This window comes from Eriocheir sinensis, unplaced genomic scaffold (assembly GCF_024679095.1).
Source record: "Eriocheir sinensis breed Jianghai 21 unplaced genomic scaffold, ASM2467909v1 Scaffold7, whole genome shotgun sequence".
In the NCBI taxonomy this organism is placed as follows: Eukaryota; Metazoa; Arthropoda; class Malacostraca; order Decapoda; family Varunidae; genus Eriocheir; species Eriocheir sinensis.
In genome coordinates, this window is record NW_026112053.1 from 1848884 (window position 1) to 1874214 (window position 25331).

Consider the following 25331-nt stretch of genomic DNA (forward strand, 5'->3'; position numbering starts at 1 on the left):
CAATAAGTACTGAAAAAACATGATTCTCTTTTATACATATTGTAACGTTCCACGTCCCTGACAGAGTACTGAGTAAGTCACTTTACACTTTCTGTACGTGAGGCTAGAAGATACACTCACCTCCCTCTGCTGTGCTAGTTAACTCACCCAGTTTCCAAGGCTTCGTGAGCCGCGATCATCTAGAAAAGCATAATTTAATTCATGATTCACAGCATGGGTTCACAAAGGGTAGGTCTTGCCTTACTAACCTGTTGTCCTTCTACACTAAAGTAATCGAGGCGATTGACAGAGATGAAAACTATGACATATTATATCTAGATTTCAGTAAAGCGTTCGACAAAGTCCCTCATCACCGGCTATTACTAAAATTACAGGCTCACGGCGTAGATGGGAAAGTTTTGAACTGGATCAGGGCGTGGCTTAGTGGTAGGAAGCAGAGAGTGCAAATCAATGGTAGGAAATCTGAATGGGGCAGTGTTACGAGTGGAGTCCCACAGGGGTCGGTGCTGGGTCCTCTGCTTTTTATTATTTACATCAATGACTTGGACACAGGAATTAGTAGTGATGTCAGTAAGTTCGCAGATGATACCAAGATCGGTAGAGTAATCCAATCAGACAGCGACGCTACCGTTCTCCAGGATGAGCTTGACAGACTATATGATTGGGCGGGGAAGTGGCAGATGGAATTCAATGTCGGGAAGTGTAGCATTTTGAGTGTAGGTGGGAATAACCCCTTACACAATTACTCCTTAAATGACACTCCTCTAAGCAGGTCTGGGCGTGAGAGAGAATTAGGAGTCCTAGTGAGCGCTGACCTCCGTCCTAGGGCTCAATGCATTCAGGCTAAAAATCGGTCAAACAGAGTACTAAGTTTCATCTCAAGGAGCGTGAGCAATAGGAGCGCTGAAGTCATCCTCAAACTTTACTTAGCACTAGTTAGACCTCATCTCGATTATGCAGTTCAGTTCTGGTCCCCCTATTATAGAATGGATATCAAGATGTTAGAATCTGTACAGAGGAGGATGACAAAGATGATTCAGGGGGTGAGAAACTTGCCTTATGAAGACAGGCTGAAGCAGTTAAATCTACACTCTCTAGAAAGGCGAAGATTGCGAGGAGACTTGATCGAAGTCTATAAATGGATGAAGGGATTTAATAAAGGGGACGTCAATAAAATTTTGAGAGTGAAAGAGCCAGGTAGGACGCGTGGCAATGGTTTTAAGTTAGACAAATTCAGATTCAACAAAGACATAGGCAAGAATTGGTTCACCAATAGAGTGGTGGACGAATGGAACAGGCTTGGGAGCCATGTTGTGGGTGCCAATACCATAGATACATTCAAGAAGAGGTAAGATAAGCCATGGATGGTGAGGTAAGGTGGGGTTGAGTGTACAGGAACTGCCTTGTATAGGCCAACCGGCCTCTTGCAGACTCCTTACGTTCTTATGTTCTTATATCCACGAGTGACTAATCACTTACTGTCCACAGGTAGACAGGCTGCCACACCTCCAGTCACAGATTCACTACTGAGCGAGCGTTGGTGACTGACAAGAGAAACGGGCCGCGGGTCAGCCCACTGAACTGTACACGTTTCATTCGCGTTTTCATCACGTACGTAGTTGGTCCACCCCGAGTAGCGAGTAGTGACTAGCCCTACCTAAAAATGTAGCGCCGCTACCGTTTTTGCCGCTCTTTCCAAAAATGATTGGCACTACCGCTACAGCTACTAAAAAAACAGCTTCGCTACGTAGCGGCGCTACTAGTAGTGCCTCTACGCCCAACACTGTGCATTTGTGTACTTCAAGTAATTTATGATAGGTCAGTTAGGTAGTTAAGTGTACTTTGTAATATTATAACATTTTACTTTCTTTATTTCAGGAGCATCTTGAAGTAAAACAACAGAATGGCATCCAGTGAGTACCATTTTACAAATCTTAATAATTTAGACCAGTGGTGCTCAACCTTTTTGGCTGGCAGGGCCACATTAGATGGGCAATGTGTGATGAGGGCCTCGTATTGCCTGTAATGTTAATACGCATAGTAATTAATATATTTTACACACTGATAACACTGATTATGTTGTGTACATACTGTAACCTTCCGGATATAGTTGTAATCAAAACACTTCTTACATAAATTGCAGGTCATGGGGAAATTAGCAATTATAAGCTACAATAAAGTGAAGACCTACATACGAGCGACAACATTTCGCTGTTAAACAGGGAGAGGGGAAACGTGGAGCGGCTGCAGTGTGCCGAGAGGGTGGGGGAACTATTGGGTAGGGGTCCAGGGGAGGTGGCGTGGAAGACGACGGGTAAGGGGAGAGGGCTAGGAGTGGATGGGTGGGGAAGGCCCGGAAGGGAATGGTTGGGTAGGAGAGGGGTAGGGAGCCAGAGACCAGGACTGATTGAGAGGATAAGGGCGAGGGGTGCATGAGAGGGTAGGACACGAGCGAAGGGAATAGCGAAGCAGGAGATAAATTAAACGGTTGTGAGACATGGACACTAAATGGGGACTTGGAGAGGCGGATTGATGCCTTTGGTAATAAATGTCTACGCAGAATCATGGGATATCGCTGGAATGACTTTGTGTCAAACCGGCGACTACTCCGTGAGACAGATTCGACTTATATTACCTCCATAGTCCGTCAACGCCAACTTCGGCTATACGGGCACGTGGCACGTTTTCCGGAAGCTGATCCTGCTCATCGGGTTGTCTCTGTAAGAGACAATCCTGAATGGAGGAGGCCAAGGGGACGCCCACGGAGTTCGTGAGTTGAGCAAGTCGATAAATCCTGCCGGGAGGTACTCGGGTTGGGAAGGGGGCCTGCATGGAGACTCGCCCGGAGGGACCCTCGGGCTTGGCGTCGTAGGGTGGGCGAGGCGACGCGCCCCCCGGCGTATGCCCCCATTGATTGATTAATGATGTTATGAAAGACTTGGGGTCAGAGGGAAAGAAAACATCGCGTCCAAGGGCTCAAGTTAAAAATGATAGACAATAGATGTGCAATAGCCTTTTTATCATAATAATACAATAACATAAGAAAAGCTAACTTTTCTTAAGATATGCAGTAATATGAATCATAATATAATTAATATTGCTGCATATCATTAAAATTAAATGTGAACAAATAGTACGTAGGATGATAGTGATAAGTAGGTTATTTTTTGGTTACTTGCCGAGGGCCGCATTAAACTTCTTTGCCTCAAACAGTGGGTTGAGCACCCCTGATTTAGACCATTAGTGTGTGATTATTCAGTATGTATGATCCTCTTCCATCGTTTATTCAAACTGCTTGTGACTGGTGGTTCAGTCACTGGTGCGGTGCAGTGCAGTGATGTGAGTACATGACTGTTATGCTGCATAGTGCTGGTGCAAGCATATGGTCACTACCATGCACAGGGGAGTAGAGCTCACTCTAAAATGGACTTCATTAATTAATTTTGTTCAATCCATTTATATAATCCATGTTTTAATGCTATTTGTATATGGCTGATCACTTTACAACCATTTTTTAACAAAGTAACCCAGTCCTGCAGTGAAGGACGCCTGTAACATATTAAGACCTTCATGAATGTACACAGCTGTCTTGGGGGTGATGCACCTTGCTGGAACCTTCAAAGCATAGACCTTCATGAATGTACACACCTGTCTTGGGGGTGATGCACCTTGCTGCCACCTTCAAGGCACAGACCTTCATGAATGTACACACCTGTCTTGGGGGTGATGCACCTTGCTGCCACCTTCAAGGCACAGACCTTCATGAATGTACACACCTGTCTTGGGGGTGATGCACCTTGCTGCCACCTTCAAGGCACAGACCTTCATGAATGTACACACCTGTCTTGGGGGTGATGCACCTTGCTGTCACCTTCAAGGCACAGACCTTCGTGTTTCCTATGTATGGAGTAGGTAGGAAGACACCTACCGAACGGGCGCAGGCCACTCCCGGTGAGGTATATATGGGGAGTGAGGAGGGTGCTGAAGCCCTCCAAAGACCCTTCCCATTACCTCACTTACCGTTTCCCTATGGCCTCATGAACACCAGAGAGTAGTTCAGCATGCTCTCTAAAGCCAGATCCTCTTCTATCCACACCACACTATAGTCTATTATTCATCTGGGCAAGGCCACTCACGGTAGCTTAGTCCCAGTGACTCCACTTCCCCCTTCTGGCTGGGTAGCTCCGAGTTGGATGATGTAACCTACTTGTCGTGTTAAATAGTCAACATAAAATGGTAAGTAGTAATAATAAAATGTTAAGTAGTCAACATAAAATACATATCCAACATAAACTGCTAATTTATGTTCAAGCACTGCCCAAGGTGATTTAATTACAGTTTACATGATGGAGGAAAGAAAAATCTTGAACATGATATGTATTTTATGATATGTATTTTATGTTGACTACTTTACATTTTATTATCACTACTTACCATTTTATGTTGACTACTTAACATGATAAGTAGGTTACATCATCCAACTCGGAGCTACCCACCCAAAAGGGGGAAGTGGAGTCGCTGGGACTACTAAGCTACCGTGAGTGGCCTTGCCCAAATGAATAGACTATACATACACACAACACACACAACTTTTCCCAAAATTAAAAATTAAAAATGGCTTTCAATGACAGTGCCTCGGAGTCCCCGCCTGGGGGGGGGGGGGACCACAAATTCCCCCTGGGAGGACTCCCCTTCCGGCTCTCGACCTGAGAGGTGCCTTGATAACTCTTCGAGCCATTTTATTTTTTTATTTTTGCAACATTCCCGGTCTTCGTTCTAATATTAATTCTGTGGAACACCATCTCTCCCCCTCTAAACCTCACCTTCTCTTCCTCACCGAAACACAGGTTTCTGAGGCCACTGACAGCAATCTCTACTCTGTTCCCTCCTACTATTTCTATCCTAATTTCAGTACAAAGCTAGATGTTGCGTCTACGTGCGCAACGACATCACTTGTTCTCGTGCCCACGACCTTGCGTCTTCTGAATTTTCCACCATTTGGCTAAGACTTCATTGTCTATTACTAAATACATCTGTGCTGTTTATCTCTCACCTAACTCTACTGACTATGTAAAATTCTTTGACTATAGGAACTCTAAAGTGGAGCACATCTTGACCCAATCTCCCTTCGCTGAAATCTCCATCTTGGGAGATTTCAATGTACACACACTCAAAAAACTATCGCTACAGTGGGGTCCGACGAATTTCACACTGAGCAACCCGGTAATCTCGGCAGGGTTGGTAAGAGTGCGATCACCCCCACCACCTCAGCTCTGCTGGGGGGAGCAGGACCGGACCCCAGTAAGGGAGGGATAGAGAGGAAGGGAAACACCGAGATACCAGATATGACCATAATATTAACGGAGTGATTTGAGTGCCACTTGTTTAAACTTTATATTCACAAATTATTAAACAATAATGCTCATATGATATACGTAACAGCGGTGGGTAGAAGTATTCTCACATGTCAAAGACAAAAACAACCATCATCGTATGTCAGATATAGTTCAGTTCATAATGTGCCATCCTGGAACTAATGCTTCCACTGAACGTGTCTTTTCTTTAATGAACAAGTTGTGGGCATCTGAAAAAAAAACTTAACTTCATTGCAACGCTAAAAGCATTGCTGGTAAGAAAGATAAAAGTTTAAATAGGTTGTTTCAATCTACTCCTGGGCTACCCTTCTCTCTTGTGCTGCCTCATTGCCTAATAAAAAGTAGGAAATTTGCGCGCTTTTTAAGTTAATGAATAAGGAAATTGCCATTGGCGTTTTAAATTGCCGAGATGAGTCGTCTTTGGAGAAGAGTAATCTATTAAATAGCTTGCATGCAGGAGTTAATTTGTCTAACATGTTGGTATAATGACTCGCTGAGAATTATTATAAAATTAATCTTATTGGGTGCATTCCATGATTGTTTCGAGACAAGCGAATACCGTGACTCGGGTAGTGCATGCTATATTAGTAAAACCAATGCCAACGTTATCTTAACATTTGGGTGATAAGTCAAGTTTACTATCCACTATAAATCTATCATAAGGGTTAGCTAAGTTTTACGTAACCTCTTAGGCTCAGTGGAACCGTATGTGGCGATCAGTCAGTGGGATTCACTCTGATATTCGAATCCTGAGTGACTCATCTCCGCAAGGTGTTTATCATATTGTATCCTAAATGAATTAAATTTTAACCCTTCACTTGTGTGTGAGGTGTTAAAGCATAATTTCATCACCCCAAACACTACAATATTATAGCTACATAAAACACAGATCAATTCACTTTGACTAAGACTCCACCTGTGTGTTTCATCAAGCGTTACTGTGCCAGCTCAAATTCTACTGCTTCATTTACGAGTCCCGCTCTCTTGGTTCAGGCAAATGAACCCACGCCCAACACACGCAGTGATACCGACATGAGTAGCCTTTTCTCAATGGCTTCGTCCTTGGTGTCAGTTTGTATCGTGCTGAATGTGTAACGATAGTTTTTTGAGTGTGTGTACTCCACCAGCTTTGGCTTTCATCGTCTTTCACTGACCAGCCTGGTGAACAAGCCTACAACTTTGCTCTCCTCAACGATCTAGAGCGGTTGGTTCAGCACCCTACACGTATTCCTGACCGTCTTTGAAAACGGCCCCTCCGATCAGAATCTTATTTCTGTATCCTGTCCTATCGCTCCTGTACACCCTCTGGACCCGCCGAAAAGGCGATGCTTCTGGCATTTTGCTTCAGCTCGGTGGGACGACCTGAGGATGTACTTTTCCGATTTCCCGTGGAATGATTTTTTTTTTTTTTACGTTGTTGCCTATTGCGCCGGTAGGCATCTTCCCGGTGGGGCCTGATGGTCGGCCCAAGGCTTCTTCCAGGTGGGGCCTGATGGTCGGCCCACCCCGTTATGGCGCAGGCGAGTGTTTATAGTGGCGCCATCTTGCATTCTTGCTTCCAGGATGGAGTCCCCTCTGTGTGTGCTCAGCGCATCACAGAGGTGATTGTCTCTGGAATGAAGGCATACATTCCACGTACTTTCTCTACTCCTCATGCTAAAAAGCCTTGGTTTAATCACGCTTGTTCTCGTGCTGTCAATGATAAGAGAGGTAGCTCGCTAAAGGTACCAGAGCCTTCAAACTAATTCTAACTACGAACTTTACATTTCTGCCCGGAATCGTGCCAAATCTATTCTCCGACTAACCAAAAACTTTCATTAATAGAAAATGCCAAAACCTTGCTTTCTCTAACTCTTCCCGTGACTTCTGGCATCTAGCCAAAAACATCTCCTCCAACTTCATTTCTTCATCTTTCCCTCCACTCCTCATTCCTGACGCCAACACTGCCGTCTCATCTATCTCTAAGGCTGAACTCTACTCTCAAACTTTTTTCTAAAAACTCCACTCTGGACGATTATGGGCATATTCCTCCTACTCATCCTCCCTCAGACTCTTTTATGCCCGTTATAAAGATTCTTCAAAATTATGTTTTCTGTGCCCTCTCTGGCCTTAATCCTCAGAAGGCTTATGGACCTGATGGAGTGCCTCCTATTGTCCTTAGAAACTGTGCCTCCGTGCTGTCACCCTGCCTGGTCAAACTCTTTCGCCTCTGCCTGTCAACATCTACCTTTCCTTTCTGCTGGAAGTACGCCTTCGTACAGCCTGTGCCTAAGAAGGGTGACCGTTCCAATCCCTGAAACTACCGTCCTATAGCTTTACTTTCTTGTCTATCTAAAGCTTTTGAATCAATCGTTAACCGGAAGATTCAAAAGCACCTTTCCACTTCTGACCTTCTATCTGATCGCCAGTATGGGTTCCGCAAGGGATGTTCTACTGATGATCTCCTTGCCTTCCTAAATGACTCTTGGTCATCCTCTCTTAGCAGTTTCGGTGAAACCTTTCCTATTGCGCTGGACATATCAAAAGCTTTTGATAGGGTCTGGCACAAATCTTTCCTTTCCAAACTACCCTCCTACGGTTTATATCCTTCTCTCTGTACCTTTATCTCCAGTTTCCTTTCTGACCGTTCTATTTCTGCTGTGGTAGACGGTCAATGTTCTTCCCCTAAATCTATTAACAGTGGTGTCCCACAGGGTTCTGTCCTATCTCCCACTCTCTTTCTGTTGTTCATTGATGATCTTCTTTCCAAAACGAACTGTCCTATCCATTCCTACGCCGATGAATCCACTCTACATTACTCAACTTCTTTTAATAGGAGACCCACCATACAGAAACTTAACGATTCAAGTCTGGAGGCAACAGAACGCTTAGCCTCAGACCTTACTATTATTTCTGATTGGGGCAAGAGGAACCTGGTGTCCTTCAACGCCTCAAAAACACAGTTTATCCACCTATCTACTTGACACAATCTTCTAAACAACTATCCACTATTCTTTGACAACACTCATCTATCACCTTCCTTAACACTAAACATCCTCGGTCTATCCTTAACTCAAAATCTCAACTGGAAACTTCATATCTCATCTCTTACTAAATCAGCTTCCTCGAGGCTGGGCGTTCTGTACCGTCTCCGCCAGTTTTTCTTCCCCGCACAGTTGCTGTCCATTTACAGGGGCGTTGTCCGCCCTCGTATGGAGTATGAATCTCATGTGTGGGGGTTGTCCACTCACACAGCTCTCCTTGACAGAGTGGAATCAAAGGCTCTTTGTCTCATCAGCTCTCCTCCTCATACTGATAGTCTTTTACCCCTCAAATTCCGCCGCCATGTTGCCTCTCTTTCTATCTTCTATCGATATTTTCATGCTGACTGCTCTTCTGAACTTGCTAACTGCATGCCTCCCCTCCTCCCGCGGCCCCGCTGCACACGACTTTCTACTCATGCTCATCCTTATACTGTCCAAACCCCTTATGCAAGAGTCAACCAGCATCTTCACTCCTTCATCCCTCACCCTGGTAAACTCTGGAACAATCTTCCTTCATCTGTATTTCCTCCTGCCTACGACTTGAACTCTTTCAAGAGGAGGGTATGAGGAAACTCTCCTCCCGAAATTGACCTCTCGTTTTGGACACTCCTTTGACCTCTGTTCGGGAGCAGTGAGTAGCGGGCTTTTTTTTTTTTTTTTTATTTACGCCCTTGAACTGTCTCCTTAGCTGTAAAAAAAAAAAAAAAAATTATCCTTGACAGCTAGATGGTACTATATCCTCCTTGACAGCTGAATTATACTACATCCTCCTTGACAGCTAAATGGTAGTACATCCTCCTTGACAGATAAATGGTAGTACATCCTCCTTGACAGCTAGATGGTACTACATCCTCCTTGACAGCTAAATGGTCGTACATCCTCCTTGACAGATAAATGGTAGTACATCCTCCTTGACAGCTAGATGGTACTACATCCTCCTTGACAGCTAAATGGTAGTACATCCTCCTTGACAGGTAGGTGGTACTACATCCTCTTTGACAGATAAATGGTAGCACATCCTCCTTGACAGCTAGATGGTACTACATCCTCCTTGACAGCTAAATGGTACTACATCCTCCTTGACAGCTAAATGGTAGTACATCCTCCTTGACAGATAAATGGTAGTACATCCTCCTTGACAGCTAGATGGTACTACATCCTCCTTGACAGCTGAACTGTAGTACATCCTCCTTGACAGCTAAATGGTACTACACTTTTCTTGACAGCTAAATGGTACTATATCCTCCTTGACAGCTAAATGGTACTACATCCTCCTTGACAGCTAAATGGTAATACATCCTCCTTGACAGCTAAATGGTACTACATCCTCCTTGACAGCTTGATGGTACTACATCCTCCTTGACAGCTAAACGTTACTACATCCTCCTTGACAGCTAAATGGTAGCACATCCTCCTTGACAGCTAGATCGTACTGTATCCTTCTGGACAGCTAAATGGCAGTACATCCTCCTTGACAGCTAAATGGCAGTACATCCTCCTTGACAGCTAAATGGTAGTACATCCTCCTTGACAGCTAGATGGTACTATATCCTTCTTGACAGCTAAACGGTACTACATCCTGCTTGACAGTAAATGGTAGTACATCCTCCTTGACAGCTAGATGGTACTGTATCCTTCTTGACAGCTAAATGGTACTACATCCTCCTTGACAGCTAAATGGTACTACATCCTCCTTGACAGCTTGATGGTACTACATCCTCCTTGACAGCTAAACGTTACTACATCCTCCTTGACAGCTAAATGGTAGCACATCCTCCTTGACAGCTAGATCGTACTGTATCCTTCTTGACAGCTAAATGGCAGTACATCCTTCTTGACAGCTAAATGGCAGTACATCCTTCTTGTCAGCTAAATGGCAGTACATCCTCCTTGACAGCTAAATGGTAGTACATCCTCCTTGACAGCTAGATGGTACTACATCCTCCTTGACAGCTAAATGGTAGTACATCCTCCTTGACAGCTAAATGGTAGTACATCCTCCTTGACAGCTAGATGGTACTGTATCCTTCTTGACAGCTAAACGGTACTACATCCTGCTTGACAGTAAATGGTAGTACATCCTCTTTGACAGCCAGATGGTACTACATCCTTCTTGACAGCTAAATGGTTCTACTTCCTCCTTGACAGCCTTACGCATTGCTCTGGTCCAAATGGCTGTGGCCGAGGAGAAGACCAAGAACGTGGAGCGGGCCGTGCAGCTCATCGAGGAGGCTGCCGGCAACGGTGCCCAGCTGGTGGTGCTGCCGGAGTGCTTCAACGGACCCTGCAGCCTCAGTAAGGAGCTTTGCTTACATGAGTATGAAGTGATTTTTTATTTATTTATATGTATATTTTTTTATTTATTATTATTATTATTATTTATTTATTTGGTGCTGCCTCTTGCGCTGGTAGGCTCTCTTGATGGCCCTCTTGGAATGCCCCAGTTCATTAGCAGGCGAATTCTGTTTATAGTGGCTGCCGTGATATGTGACTCTTTGCCTGGCCCATGCTGCCCCCCCGCGCAGCACTTGAACGATGTCGCTGAAGTTAGGGTTGATTGAAGATCTGGGCAGCATGTGGGTAACCTTCAGACACTCTGGCTTGAAAAATCAGCGTGTTTCGGTGGGACTCAAACCTTGGTCCACGGGCTCACCACACCTGCACGCTGATCACCTGGCCACCGCCTCCCCATGTATAGAGATAAATCATTTTATTAAACATATATATATTTACAATACTGTTTGTTTTTTGTAACAGTTCAACAGCGTCGTCTCCACAGGTGAGAATACCAATTACGTGGAGCCCGTCCCCGGCGAGAGCACAGCCCCCCTCGGTGAGGCGGCGAAGAAGTTTGGCGTGTTTGTGGTGGGCGGCTCGGTGCGGGAGAGGGAGGGAGACAAGATCTACAACACCTGCACAGTCTGGGGGCCACAGGGCAACATGTTAGCAAAGCACAGAAAGGTGAGTTTTGTTCATGTAGTTTTGGGAGCAATGGAGACAATGATCAAAGCTTCCGTCGCAATCCGAGATGTCCGCTGATCACCACAATTGTCTCATGTTCCTTACACTGACCTGCCACACCCACTCCTCCTCTGCCTCACACCCCGACCTCATGCTTGTCAGTCTGTCATTTAATTTTGGATCGAAGCTTCTGTTGCAAGTCTTAGTGTCTGCCTATCTCCACAAGTGTCCCTTAAGACCTGTGCGCCTTGCGCCTGGTTGCCGTGCATCTGCCTATGTCTCTACGCATGCAACACGCACGCTCAAGCATGCCTCTAGCTGCATGCTTCTTCCTCGATGGATGTGCATGCCTCTTTCTGTTCACACCTGGAGTGAAGCACACATACACTTCAGTCGTCAAGGTGTCTGCTCTGAACCAAGCAGTTGCTGCTGCCGCAGCTGGTCATTACCGTCTCGAGTATAGAGAAGGCATGGCAGCTTGCTGTGTTCTTTGCCGATGAGTCATCCAAGTAAAGCCGATTGTGTCCCGCGCTGTCCAACTAAAATGTTATTTTTTGTGTGTTTTAATGCATATTTTTGTGTTAAATATATTTTTTTCTGTGATAAAAAAAGGTTTTCCAACATCAATATCTTCTAAACATCATCAAATTAGACCTAAAATAGAGGAGAATTAATAAGATATTGTATAATGAGAGGGAGAAATATTCACAAAAAAATTATATAAATAGGCTACATTGACAGTCGGAAGTGGGTAGACTCCTGTTATTTTGATTTGTCACCGTTTCTAAACATCTCTTTTGACATTCATAACGGTGTCGTTACTATTACTATATTCAACAAGCTGATCTTCCATTCCTATGCTAGGCAACTCAGTCACCTGCTATCTGGCAACTACAAGTTACATAGAGGTATTATTATTATAAACGTAAACTATTTCATTGTTAATATACGAATATATCTTCCTAAAAAATATAACGATTAATATACCATAACACTGAGATCCATGTGGCCATTATATTGATTGATAGTGTATTGTTGCAAGTAAACAACAAAGGAGAAGGGAGGAACATGCCATCCCAACGACTATGCCTGAAGAACAAGCCTCTCATAACCCACTTAGCCAGTGGGGTATATCTTTGGCCGACTCGGTAAGGAGTGGCTCTCCCGTCACGCTGGTCGCGGGTTCAGTCCCAGGCAGCCGGCGAATACCCTCTTCTGGTCTTGATATAATTTCTCGTGTGTTTCGATACACGCAAAGGACGTGTTGGGAAATAGAAGAAAAATAGAAAATAAGCTCTACGGAGACATTGTTTCCATTAAACTGGTGGCAGCGGTGGGATCCTATCCTGCGATTCTGTTGAGTTTCCCCGAAGGGTAACAGGGAGGATGGCCCATGCTCTCCGAGGGTAATAGAAAATGGGAGAGTTGGAAGTATGTCTCTACGGGGACGTTGTGGAATAGTGTACCGACAGTGGTCACTGTCTAAGGTCTCAACACACAGAAATTAATCTACATAGAGGGGAAAGTCTTGTAGTGCGGCGACTATGCCTGATGAACAAGCCTCCCATAACCCACTTAGCCGGTGGGGTATCTCTTTGGCCGACTCGGTAAGGAGTGGCTCTCCCGTCACGCTGGTCGCGGGTTCAATCCCAGGCAGCCGGCGAATACCCTCTTCTGGTCTTGATTAATTTCTCGTGTGTTTCAATACACGCAGATGACGTGTTGGGAAAAAGAAGAAAAAGATAAAATAAGCTCTACGGGGACCTCGTCTCTTCTTTAAACTGCCGGGAAAGAACGTAAGGATTTGCCGTGCCCCCGGAGGCAAAGCTCGCTCGTACATTGACGACCCACGTATGAATGAATTGCTCGAGTGGGAACATGATTTGACCATTTTATGGATCGGAAGCAATTATATCACTAGTAGTATTGACCCAGCAATTGTTTTCAACCACATTTATTATATTTGTCACGCGTTTGAAGAAAACTACCAGGCTGTAGTGTATGTATGTCAAATTCAACCTAGACTCCAACCCAGAAATCTTTCCCCTGACCAGTATAAGATAATTCAGTGCGGGATTAATAACTGAATTAAGAAAGACCTTAAAAACATCATTTTAACAACAAGAAATTTGTGGATGAGCTATCGGAGGACGGAGTCCATTGGAGCGAAGCCGGTCGAATGAGGATCGAAGAGATTTTCAAAAAGGTTATCCAGGGATTCATGGGAGAGGATGACTCCGATGAGTGAGATGTAGGTACGGAATGGTAACAGGATACTGGAGCGTACACCCGTACCGACGGTAAAACGAGGATCGAGCCTCAACCTGGGACCCCTGAACTACATCTCACCCATCGTGAGAAGTCACATTGTCAAAAATGGCCGAGAAACCACTGCCGCGGAAGTGGGGTTCATACGATCAATTAGTAGAAACCAAACCCCCGCCAGGACAAGACCCCACGGCCGATAGGCGGTTTGCAAGGGACATAATGCCTTAGAGCAGGAAGTAAGTTGCCTCAAAGATGTATTAACCCGGCAGAATGAAGTTATTGAAAGCCTTGGGGCGCAGTTACAAACTCCCCCACGGCCAGTCACAGGGAATACCAAACCGCGAGATATACCTATTCTGGAGCTGAACCAACTACAGGGGCTCAATTCAACCACACAGCTCCAGATATTTTTTGAACTAGTCGAGCAGGTTAGCGACGACGGTCTGAGAAGGATGCAAGTAGCAAAAGGGCGAGTAAGCTCTGAGCTAGCAGCTCTCATTCACAATCATCAGACCCAACATCAATGTATCACATGGGAAGACCTTAAAAATTTATTAAAAACAGAGTTCTCCACCGACGTAAATTTGGATGAGCATGGCAAGAAATAGACTCCCTAAAATATGACTGGGCATCATCGCCCCAGGCCATTACTAATAATTTCATTTGCCAGTATGCCATTCTGGAGACGCGGACAAAGCAATAAAAAGGAAACTGTGGCACGGCTTGACTCCCGAATCAAAAGCTAAATTAGAAGGATTCCTGGATGAGGACTACCCATTAAATAAATTCATTGATCGAGTGGAACATGAGCGCCAGTGGCCCGAAGCTACACACGCATCCTCTCTATATAGAGTTAGAGAAGAGCGAAAAACGGCCACTGAATCACCACCTGCGAACCGTCCACCCAACCCTAACGATACGTCTAAACCAAATGCTACATCCAGCGAATCCTCAGAGGTAGAACAACTTAAAGGCAGATTAGGAACTTAACGGAACGGGTAGGACCTTTACAAACCTCAACTCGTCAGTCACGATCAGAACGATATTGCTCATACTGTCGGTCCCACACACATTTATCAAGAGAATGTTGGCGGAAACCGACGCGTGGTACTTGCTTAGATTGCAAGAAGTACGGATGCTGGCGTGGAAATAAAAACTGCCCAGGTCAATCAGCCAGCCGAACATGACTAACACAGGGACACAGTTTGGCTATCATCAGTAAAATCATGAGAGCAGTGGTAGTAGACACGGGTAATGGTCATACCCTTATCAAAGAATCGGCTGCAGATGAACTAGGGAGTGAAATAAATAAAAGACGCAACACACCTAGTTTAAGAGGCGTCACGGGTTCCGCTCTCCGAGTTATTGGTATGGTTTGGTTAGAAATCGGGGTAGGTAACGATCATGTACACAAACAATGGGTTCCAGTAGTCCCAAACAGTTACCTTGATGCAGATCTACTGCTGGGTACTGACATCTTAGGGAAGGCTCATTTTCAATGGAACGGAAGGTTGGACGAGATAGTCTGGGGTAATGCTTTATACGTAGTTGGTCACATAAGACGACAGAAAGGGAATGTAGAGAGAATACGAAGCATTCCCCTGACCCTAGCCCACGGCGACATCCCTAAAGGGGTAAATCCCACAAAGCCTCTTCATATGGAACCTTATACGTCACAATTTATCCCTATCCAGGTGAAGGAAAACCCAAATACCACCTTGCTGGTTCATCCTCAACCCAAAATCAGTCAAAACAGTTTACTTAACTAAAGTAAAAGAGCAAAACACCATCTACCTTCCTTTCGTTAACAACACCAAAGCAGTAAAGGGATTCAAACCGGGAACGCTATTAGGTTCATATAAATACCTCGACGACGAACCAGACCATGCGAGTGAGACGGCCGAGGTTATCCGGAACACCCGGGAGATTCAACATGACCTCCTCCCAACCACCGATCAAGTGAACATCCAGGGTAGCAGAACAGTACGACTAGCAGAAATTATAAACCAGCAGAAATGGAACCATCTTACTCATGAACAAAAGGAGGAACTGAATTCAGCCATTCTAGACCACACCGAACTTTTCATTCTGGACAAAAGTGAACTAGGGTTAATAGTAGGCCCCCCTGCGAAAATTAATGTAGTCGACCCGAGACCGAGTCGAGGCCCTAGATATCGTTACCCGGAACAGGCAAAAAAGGTGATAGCGGAAATGTTACAAGACATAGAGAATAGGGAAGTCATTGAGAAGTCGACATCTGCGTGGCTTTCACCCATTGTCTTAGTGAATAAACCTGATGGTAGTAAGAGGATGTGTCTGGACTACCGACACGTTACCACTCACCTTAGTACTGATGTTTATCCCTGGCCGAGACTGGAAGAGCTAGTAGAACAAGCAGCGGGCCAGCAATTTTATGCCACCCTTGACATGCGTGAGGCTTATTTTCAAATTTTATTAGATGAAAACAGCAAGGACGTTACCACCTTCAGTGATGGAGTCACATTGTATAGATTCAGGCGACTACCGTTTGGCTTAAGCTGCTCCCCTGCGATTTTTTTCTCGCCATATGGCTACCCTCCTATCTCCCCTGCTTAAAGAAGGCTGGATTAAAAACTATTTGGACAATTTAATCATTTGGGCACCAGATTTTCCTACCTTAACAAGCCTACTGAGAAAGTTTTTTTCCCTACTCAATGAGAATGGCGTCAAACTAAACTTAAGTAAATGCGAATTTGGGAAGAAGGAAGTCACATTCCTAGGATACAAGATCTCAAAAAAGGGCAGCCGACCTAATCCTAAGAATGTAGAAGCTATCTTAGAAATGAAACCCCCAACTAAAGTAAAAGAAGTCAGGAGATTCTTAGGAATGGCCGGGTTCTATCGAAAACAAGTAAATAACTGCAAAAATAGCCGCCACTCTCACTAACCTCACTCGGGCCAAGGAAAGCTTCAATTGGAACGAACAATGTCAAACGGCTTTCGAGACACTTAAGGAATGCCTTGCTAATGCGCCAGTGCTAGCCAGAGCGCAAACTAGCCAGCCGTTCATAATAACCACCGACGCCAGTAACACCCATGTAGGCGGAGTCATAAGTCAGATCCAACCATGCGGAGTCACCAAACCTCTCGGCTACTTCTCGAAGAAATTAAATCACACTGAGTGCCGATACTCCGCCACTGACAAGGAAGCACTAGCGGTCCTGCTTACCTGTCGGCAGTTTCACCATTATCTGTGGGGTACTAGATTCACCATAGTAACCGACCATCAACCCCTTACCAGTATTTTTAAAAGGAAGACCAAATCCGCGAGAATGAACCGCTGGGTCTTAGAAATAAGAGAATACAGTTATGAGATACAGTATTTAAAGGGGAAGTACAACTTCGTGGCCGACCAACTTTCAAGGCCAGTGCTAATCATCCAACGTACTCCTGAAACCACATTCCTAGGTCGTCCCAAATTAGTCTTTAAAGAACGACAGAGAGAAGTGAAATGGAGAGAATTAATTGAATATCTGGAAGGAGGTTCTGTCCCTACTAAACGTTACCATAAAACCATCTTGCAGCAATTTGAAATAAGGGATGAGATTCTATACTATAGTAGGGATACAATTGATGGAGGCATACATTACACCCTGGTAGTACCTCACAGCTTAAAGACCGAAGCTTTACAACACACTAGTGGCATAAGCGGTGGGATGTCTCATCATTATTTCCCTAAGAGCCCACTCATCACAGACCATGTGGAAAACAGCTTTAATAGGCCATAACCAAATTCGAAAACAGCTCAACTTTTAAGTGAGAATTTTTAAGGTTATTTCCGAGTGAAGAGCGAGTATGCAAATGCAGAGTTTTATTACTAAAGTTTAAAAATATTAATAATTATTATTCTTAGATTAAAATTTATTTACTAGACATACATACTCATATACTTCGTTTTACTAAATTTACCGGTCGGGCAAAAACTTGTGAATAGGCCTCCTATTACTACAAGTTAAATGTGGTTTTAAGAATCTGGCCGAGTATAAATATGTAAAGTTTAAGTTAGAATAGGATAGGTGATCTTACTTAAAAAGGATCCATCATATTATAACTGTCGGTTGAAGCAGTTTCTAAACATGGGTTTGGAAGTGATAATTTTCATTTGCTAAATGAGGTATTTAAATTTGACCTCGTGTAATATTTCTTGGAAAAATCCTCTCTCCATTTTGATACACGCTTAACTTAGTCTGTTGATCAACAGTAAATGTTCCACATCGGTGCAACTTGAAAGTAGTCGTCTGTCGCTATGTAGAACAAGGTCCAACTAGACAACAATTCAAGGACTATAGAGGCCCTGGCAGGAATTACCCTCAGTAGGGAAACCGTTGTATAAATGCGTCTATCTGACCGACCTGTTTGCGGGAGGTCAGAAAACCCGATATGTGTTCACCATCATCAGTCATTGTAGTCGATTCGTAAAATTCCACCCACTTAAGTCTAAGCACACACAACAAGTGGTGGAGGCTCTTGGACAGTGTGTGACTGACTACGGGACGCCCGAGAAGGTATCGACCTGGACAACGGGGGCGAGTTCATATCGAACGCCTTCCCAGATTTCTGCCAGCAACACTTCAAAACATTATATTCCCCTACCACCTGCCGCCCCACTGGAAACGTCGTCATAGAGAGGATCCTTCGCACACTCAAGTCTCTCCTGGCTGTGCTGTGCCAGGGTCATCTTTTACGGTGGCCATGACTTCCCCAGACGAGTTAGAAGTGACGATCCAGTGAGACATGGAAAGTTTATAATGTTTGTAAGGCTACTGGTAACCCTGTGGTGCACTAACACACCTGGCGGAGACGCGAGCAGTAGTTGGAAGGTTTTTGTGATATGGAAGCCACTTTATTTCGCAGAAATTGGCTGCAACTAACAGTCAACACGGGTCGCGCCGGGGTGGGACGACTTCAGGACGTGACAAGCTCTCGTATCCCCACCTTAGGAGACCTGACAAAATGAAAGGTTAGAATGAATGAGGGAGTGATAGTAGACTAGAATGAAAGGAATGGGTGACTGAGGTGCCGAATCTTGCCATCGAGAGTACCAAGGGACTTAAGGTTAAGTCCCCACACTGCCGGCGAATCAAGAGGTCCGCTGGGGTGGAAATGCCTATCACTAATCTTGGTGTTATGTCTCAAATGGACATTGGAGTTATGTCTCAAAGGGACATTGTGGAGTTATGTCTCAAAGGGACATTGTGGAGTAGTGACCGGATTGTGGTCACTGTTTGGGGATAATGAGCTCCGTCCAGAGTAATGTTAAGTGCGAGGGGTTACTACAGTCAGGGAAGAGAGATAACTCCCCTACGTGTAATGCGGGGAAAGTTGAGAAATCGATAACTTATAATAACTGATGTGTTGCTTGTGAATCAGGTGGTCACGAACCGCTAGACAGACAGACGAACCAGATGTGGAGCTGGTGGCGTGACTACGCCCCAGTCGAAGGTGCCGAATGATCATTAGTTAAGTTTTTTTCACGGAGGAGGGACTAGTAGAATTTTTCACCTGTATTAAATCAGAGAGAACCAGTTGCTTTGGAACTCCTTCTGAACTGGTGGAACAGGCCTATTGTATGTTAACTAAACCACCGGTAAATGAGTTCACTAGCCTCTGGCTAGCCCGCGGGCAGTGGGGGGAGGTGAGAAGCCGACGGTGTGAGCGAGTCTCCCTCACACACCGCCTCAACCTCACCCCACAGGTTCCCTAGCATACTGACTGAGCTGGCACCTCACTTGTTGTGTGTCATTATATAGCGTACGTATGTGAACATCCCCTTTTGTGTGGGCTTATGATCACCCCCTTGGTATCTTAACCCCACACGAATACCTTGCCCCCATGCATGATCACCTTTGTGAACACACATCGGTGGTTGAAGGGAGATATTTTCTTGTATAATTATGCACAATAGAAACTTGACTAGGGTAGGTTTTGTTAGCTATGTCCAGGACTCTCTCTCTATATATTATATGAAATGTTCTGTGATGAGTATGCCCTACTGGTGATTGGAATGATGAGTTGTAATCAGTATTGTAAAGTAACTCGGTAAAAGCTCGCTACCATTACCAACAGAATGATAAATTGAAAATAATATTGTTACTTAACTTCCATAAGCTCGCTACCATTATATACCAACATAATGTGAATAAACCTCATAATAATTAAACCTTGTGTTGCGTAACCCTAACAACCAGGAAGCACGCTTCTAGTAAGATAATAAAAACAGAGGATCGCAGCTGAAGGCAACACAATACAACTAAGGGTGCGTCCACACGGTCGAACAGTGTCCGTCGGACAAACATTGTTACAATATCATAAGGCGAAGCAGGATGACGTCATAATCGTTGAAACGAGGGAAGTTGATATGGCAACAAACAGTGGTACCAGATGAAGTTGTATACCACAGTTTCTCCTCTGTTCACCAAGCAAAGACCGGCAGACAATGTTCGAAGCTGATGTCCGTAGGCAACACACAGGTATTTACGTCAGTGTTAGTGTGGACTTCGGTGACAGGTGGTTGGTGCCAGCGTCTAGTGCGGTACATCATCACCATGGTGCACAATAAAAAATAAAAATAAAAACCAAGAAAATTGCACTATGCAACATGTTCATTGTTTGCCTGGCAGTATCGTATAGTTCTAAGCCTCTATCCCACTAGACAGTGTCCGAAGTTCCGATGCTACGAACATGGGCAGTGTCCGGTACACCTCTTGGTGCTCGCTTCTGAAGTCATCAGCGAGCTTTTCCGCTTTCCTTTGTTAACTGGTAACAGTGTTTGTCCGACGAACATTGTTCGACCGTGTGGACGCACCTTAAGGATACATGTGGAAGTAGCACTGTCGCTGCCGAGCCTGTTTGCGAAGAGGGCTTGTATCGCAGAATGCATGCCTTCTACCGCAGTCTCCAGCGGTCAGGCCAGAGTCACCCACAATCTGGGCACCGCTGCCGGAGGCGGGTGAAGCTACATGTGTCCCTGTAGCCTGCACAGGAGGAACTGGACCGAGAGAAGTACTGGGTGCTGCCTGAGGCTGCAGGGGATCGGCTGCCGGCGAGAACGGTAGAGAACGGGACCCTCCATCAGCAGTCACAGGAGCCAGGCCAGGAGGGTGACATGGAGCAGGGGTAACAGGGCGAGCTTCCACAGCAGTGAGGCGCTCAGAAACTTGAGCATGGACAGCTGAGAGATTGGTTATTTCCTTTTGGAGGGTGAGCAGGATACTAGTAGAGAGGTCAGCAGTAGGAGCGTAAACTAGTGGACCCCCAGCGGGGAATGCAGGGGCAGGTGAGAACTCACAGACAGTGCCAGCGGAGGATCGTCGAGGTCCAGAGCTAGGTAGAGGAGTTGCCCAGGCATTATGGGCAGGAAGCGGTGCAGGGGGGTAGGCTGCTGGAGTGACATGTTGACGGGTGAAGGGGTCCGACTGATCCCGTAGGGAGCTGAAGGAGGAGGCAGGTTTCTCCGGACACGCACTGGATTGGGCATTATGAGGGCCACCACAATTACAGCACCGAGACGGAAAGGAGGCACCGTCCTGGATTCGTTTTTTTACGCTCCTCCGAGTGGTGGCGGCCAGCACAGAACGCGTCTTGTTCTTAGGTCCTCCTCCTCCACACTTCTATACTTCACACCATGCACTTAGTTACTTCACAGTGCACACTTATACACTTCACCTGAACCCTGAACCTTCTTCTTCTTCTTCTTTTGACCTGTAACGCTTTGTATCGCTTCTTAGGTCCGCCTTCTCCACTCTTCTATACTTCACGCTGTAGTGCAGCGACTTGACTGATGGGCGAGGCTCCCATAACTCACTCTGCCAGGGGAGTACCTCTTTGGCTGACTGGTTAAGGAGTAGTTCTCCCGTCTCGCTGGTCGCGGGTTCGATCCCCGGCGCTGGCAAAACCTTACCTTGTCTGGATTAATTTCTCGTGTGTTTCGTTACAATGCACTTAGTTACTTCACAGTGCACACTTATACACTTCACCCTGAACCTAGGTGTTTTTATGTTCTTTTCTTCCTCTGACTTTGATTCTCTATGCCCTTTTGAGAAGGTTGTAGCAGCCCCCTCACTCGTAGGTGCCAGATAGCAGGTGACAGAGTTGCCTAGTATCGGAATGGAGGATCGGCTTGTTGAATATAATAATTGTAACGACAGCGTTATGAATGTCAAAAAGAGATATTTAGAAACGTTAGAAAAAATCAAACTAATAGGAGTACCCAGTTACGACTGTCAATGTATTTCTATATTTTTGTTTGTGAATATTTTTCCCTCTCCTTATATCTTATTTATTTCCTCTTTTTTATGTCTAATTTGATAATGTTTATTAGATATTAATGTTGGAAAACCTTTATTTATCACAGAAAAAATATATTTTCACAAAGATATGCATTAAAACAAACAAACAATTTTTTTGTTATTGGAGAGCGCGGGACACTCGGCTTTACTTGGATGACTCATAATTTGAGCTGTCAGGCCTCCTCTACAATCGAGACGGCAATGAGCTGGTATTATTTTGCGACAAAGATGAAATCGAAGGAAAAAACGTGAGTGCTGGGTCAGTAAATATCTTGCACGTACGTGTGAGTGTAGAAGAAGAGGAAGTAAGACCGAAGGGTTTTAATTTTGTTCAGGACTGCCTATGACGTCCCTATTTCATATATATTTTTGAGGAACTGTAGAGCATCCTTCCGTTTCACCCTGTCTTTATAGTCTGCGGAGCTAGCCATCCAGACAAGTAGATGAACGATAATCCTCAATAAAGTTTATATTTTTTTCATTGGACCAATCCGCCATACTGACAATACAAAGGAGGACCTGAAAATTAGAAAACACAAGGTATATTAAACCGTGGCTGTCGGGCAACTGTTGCACGAGTCTCCCCGTCATGGATGGGAAAAACTTGCGCCTTCATGCGTCTGCGCACGTTGGCCTGTGCGCACAGACTTTAAGCATGCCTTACCTTGCTCCGATTCATGCCTCTGCTTGCCTCTTCATGCAATAGGCGCATGCCTCCTGTGCGCACGAAAGGTTGCACAGGTCTGAACGCGTTTTTACACTGACCTGCCACACTCACTCCTCTGCCTCACACCTTGATCACATGTGGCTGTTTACCTAGATCCAATTCTCACTGTTCCTACGATCCATTTTGGAAACTTATTTTACAGTAGTAGCAGCTCGAGGGCAAAAAAAGACGAAAAAAAAATTGAATTGACCAAATTGAACAAATTACGAATTGATGTTTTGTCTCCAGATGCACCTTTTTGACGTCAATATCCCTGGTGAACTAGTCTTGCAAGAGTCCAGGTTCTTCACTCCTGGCAACACCTTGACCACCTTTGAGCTCCCCCACTGTAAGATTGGACTCGGCATCTGTTACGACATGAGGTTTCCAGAAATGGCCCGACTTTATGCAAAGTTAGGTGAGTGCTTACATTGTGCTGCATTTGCCAACTCTTTTGCATACTACTTGGTATGTCTGTCATTGCCTACTGCGTCTTTGTTATGTTTGTCACTCTTTCTCTCCTACATGTTATGTGCTGAAGTTTACAAATCACATGTTCGTCTTCTGTACTTGTTCCCATTACACAATCCCGTGACGTCAGCAAGGTTAGCAAGGAGACGTAACATCCCAATTCCTCTTGTACAAAGCATTGGTCTCAGTCTAGTACTGATATTCCGTGCATAACATACACTTAGCGTTCTGGGACACAGCTTGTCACTTTGCAGATTGTACCGTGTATTATTTCACACTTTTCAAAGCAGCGAAAATATGTATTATGAGATGGTTTGGACTTGTCATGAGAATGAAGGAGAGTGATTTTGTAAAATAGAGTTTGTGAGCGCAGGATTGAGGGGGAGGGTCAACATGAACTAATTTCTTGGTTTGATTGGTGGATGTTTGGCTTGGAGGCTTTATTTATTTTTTTCTCATTATTCAATATTTTGGTATCCATATATTAGTGCACGTAGCAAGGGCTTTGGTAGAATTTGTCCAGCAGTTCCTTGGTATGGCTGATGGGTGGGTGACAGCCAGGCATGCAGTAGTTTTAATCTGTAATTCTTATCGTTATTTTGGGGTCTAGTTTCCTGCCTAAAAATATCTGATCATCTGTTTTTAAATCATAGCTCCGTGCCTTCAGGAATCCAGACTTTTGATGTTCTGACCAGTGGCATTCGTGGGAACTAACTTTTGCTTTGTTTCAAGGAATCGATACATTTTCTTGTGCTAATAGATATAGTCAGCATACACTAGAGTGACCCAGAAGCCCTGCCCCCCCCCCCCCCCCTCCCCTCTTTCATAGCTATGGGAGATGACTGGTTGGGTGAAAAAGAGTTTAGGTTCCAATGGAGCAAGGGTGAGGGAGGAGGCAGGGTTGCTGGACAAATTTAATGTATAATGACTGCATGTAGTGACTGATTCATTCATCTGATATCCCCAACCCCTGCATATAGAAAGTGGACTGTGAGCTTTCTATTTTATTTCTAAATGCAAAAATGTGTATCATACAAGTAAGGCTTAACATGGATTTTTTTAGGGTGCAAAGTGGTGCTGTACCCCGGAGCCTGCAGCATGGTCACCGGCCCGGCCCACTGGCAGCTGCTGCAACGAAGCCGTGCCATCGACAACCAGGCGAGTAACGGTCCTTTTGGTGTTTAAAAGAGACGTCTTGTACACGGCTGTGCTCTGGTGGCAACTGCACGAGCCCCGCTGTGTTGCTGATGATTGCTGGAGGCGTTGCCTGTCCCATGCCACAAGGCTGTTAGTGCTTCAGTTGTGTGGCTCCAGCCCATGACATGCATTTACTTACCTTCTACTGTTGGGAAGTGGATCTTACACCGTCACCATATCAGCAATATTGGACAAATAACAAATATCAAAAGTGTGTAGTGATGATGGGATCCGGCTTGTTTTGCTGTATGTGAATCATATAAGTGATTGAATGTCAGTCCACAAAACTAGAGCATTTTAGGAAATCCAGCATCCTATACCCAGCAAAAAATGACTACTATTTTGTGTCCACTCAACCAAAATCCCCAGACTTGCACAGAGAAAATTCAAACTAAAATCCTGAGACCTCCATACCTGCTGTGTACATCCTCGACTTTTAAACAGTTTTTGAATGGTTATGGTTAAGGTATGGTTAGTTTGTTTCTGCTGAACCTAATTCCCAAACGACTTTTGCCGAGAAAAACTCACATCAAAACCCTGGGACGTCCATACCTGCTGTGTACATCCTCGACTTTTAAACAGTTTTTGAATGGTTATGGTTAAGGTATGGTTAGTTTGTTTCTGCTGAACCTAATTCGCAAAAGAATTTTGCCAAGAAAAACTCACATCAAAACCCTGGGACGTCCATACCTGCTGTGTACATCCTTGACTTTTGAACAGCTGTTTGAATACCGGCTGTCAACTTTCGCCATCAGTCTCAATCTTTAATTCTCTACTGCCAGGTGTACGTGGCGAACGTTTCTCCCGCTCGCAACACAAACCATTCTTTCGTTACCTGGGGCCACTCCTCGATTGTCAACCCCTGGGGGGAGGTCATCGCCACTTGTGAGGAAAAGGAGACCATCGTCTATGGTGACCTGGGTGAGTGTGACCTTTTTGATGAATAAATATTTGGATTTCAAGACTGTTCCTGATAGTCATTTCCACACACAATAAATAAAAC

At 44.8% G+C, this 25331-nt stretch overlaps 1 protein-coding gene across 1 annotated transcript in view; it reads left to right on the forward strand.

Moving 5' to 3' along the window:
• LOC126993938 (omega-amidase NIT2-like) overlaps positions 1–24438 on the forward strand; it is a 25556-nt gene extending 1118 nt beyond the window's left edge. Inside the window, exons 2-7 of the mRNA XM_050853166.1 lie at positions 1489–1611; positions 1879–1913; positions 10547–10693; positions 11178–11359; positions 22910–23078; positions 24195–24438. Of these exons, the coding sequence (XP_050709123.1) occupies positions 1904–1913; positions 10547–10693; positions 11178–11359; positions 22910–23078; positions 24195–24316 (630 nt within the window). The 5' untranslated portion in view covers positions 1489–1611; positions 1879–1903 and the 3' untranslated portion in view covers positions 24317–24438. The remainder of the gene's footprint in view (positions 1–1488; positions 1612–1878; positions 1914–10546; positions 10694–11177; positions 11360–22909; positions 23079–24194) is intronic.
• Positions 24439–25331: the final 893 nt, after the last annotated feature.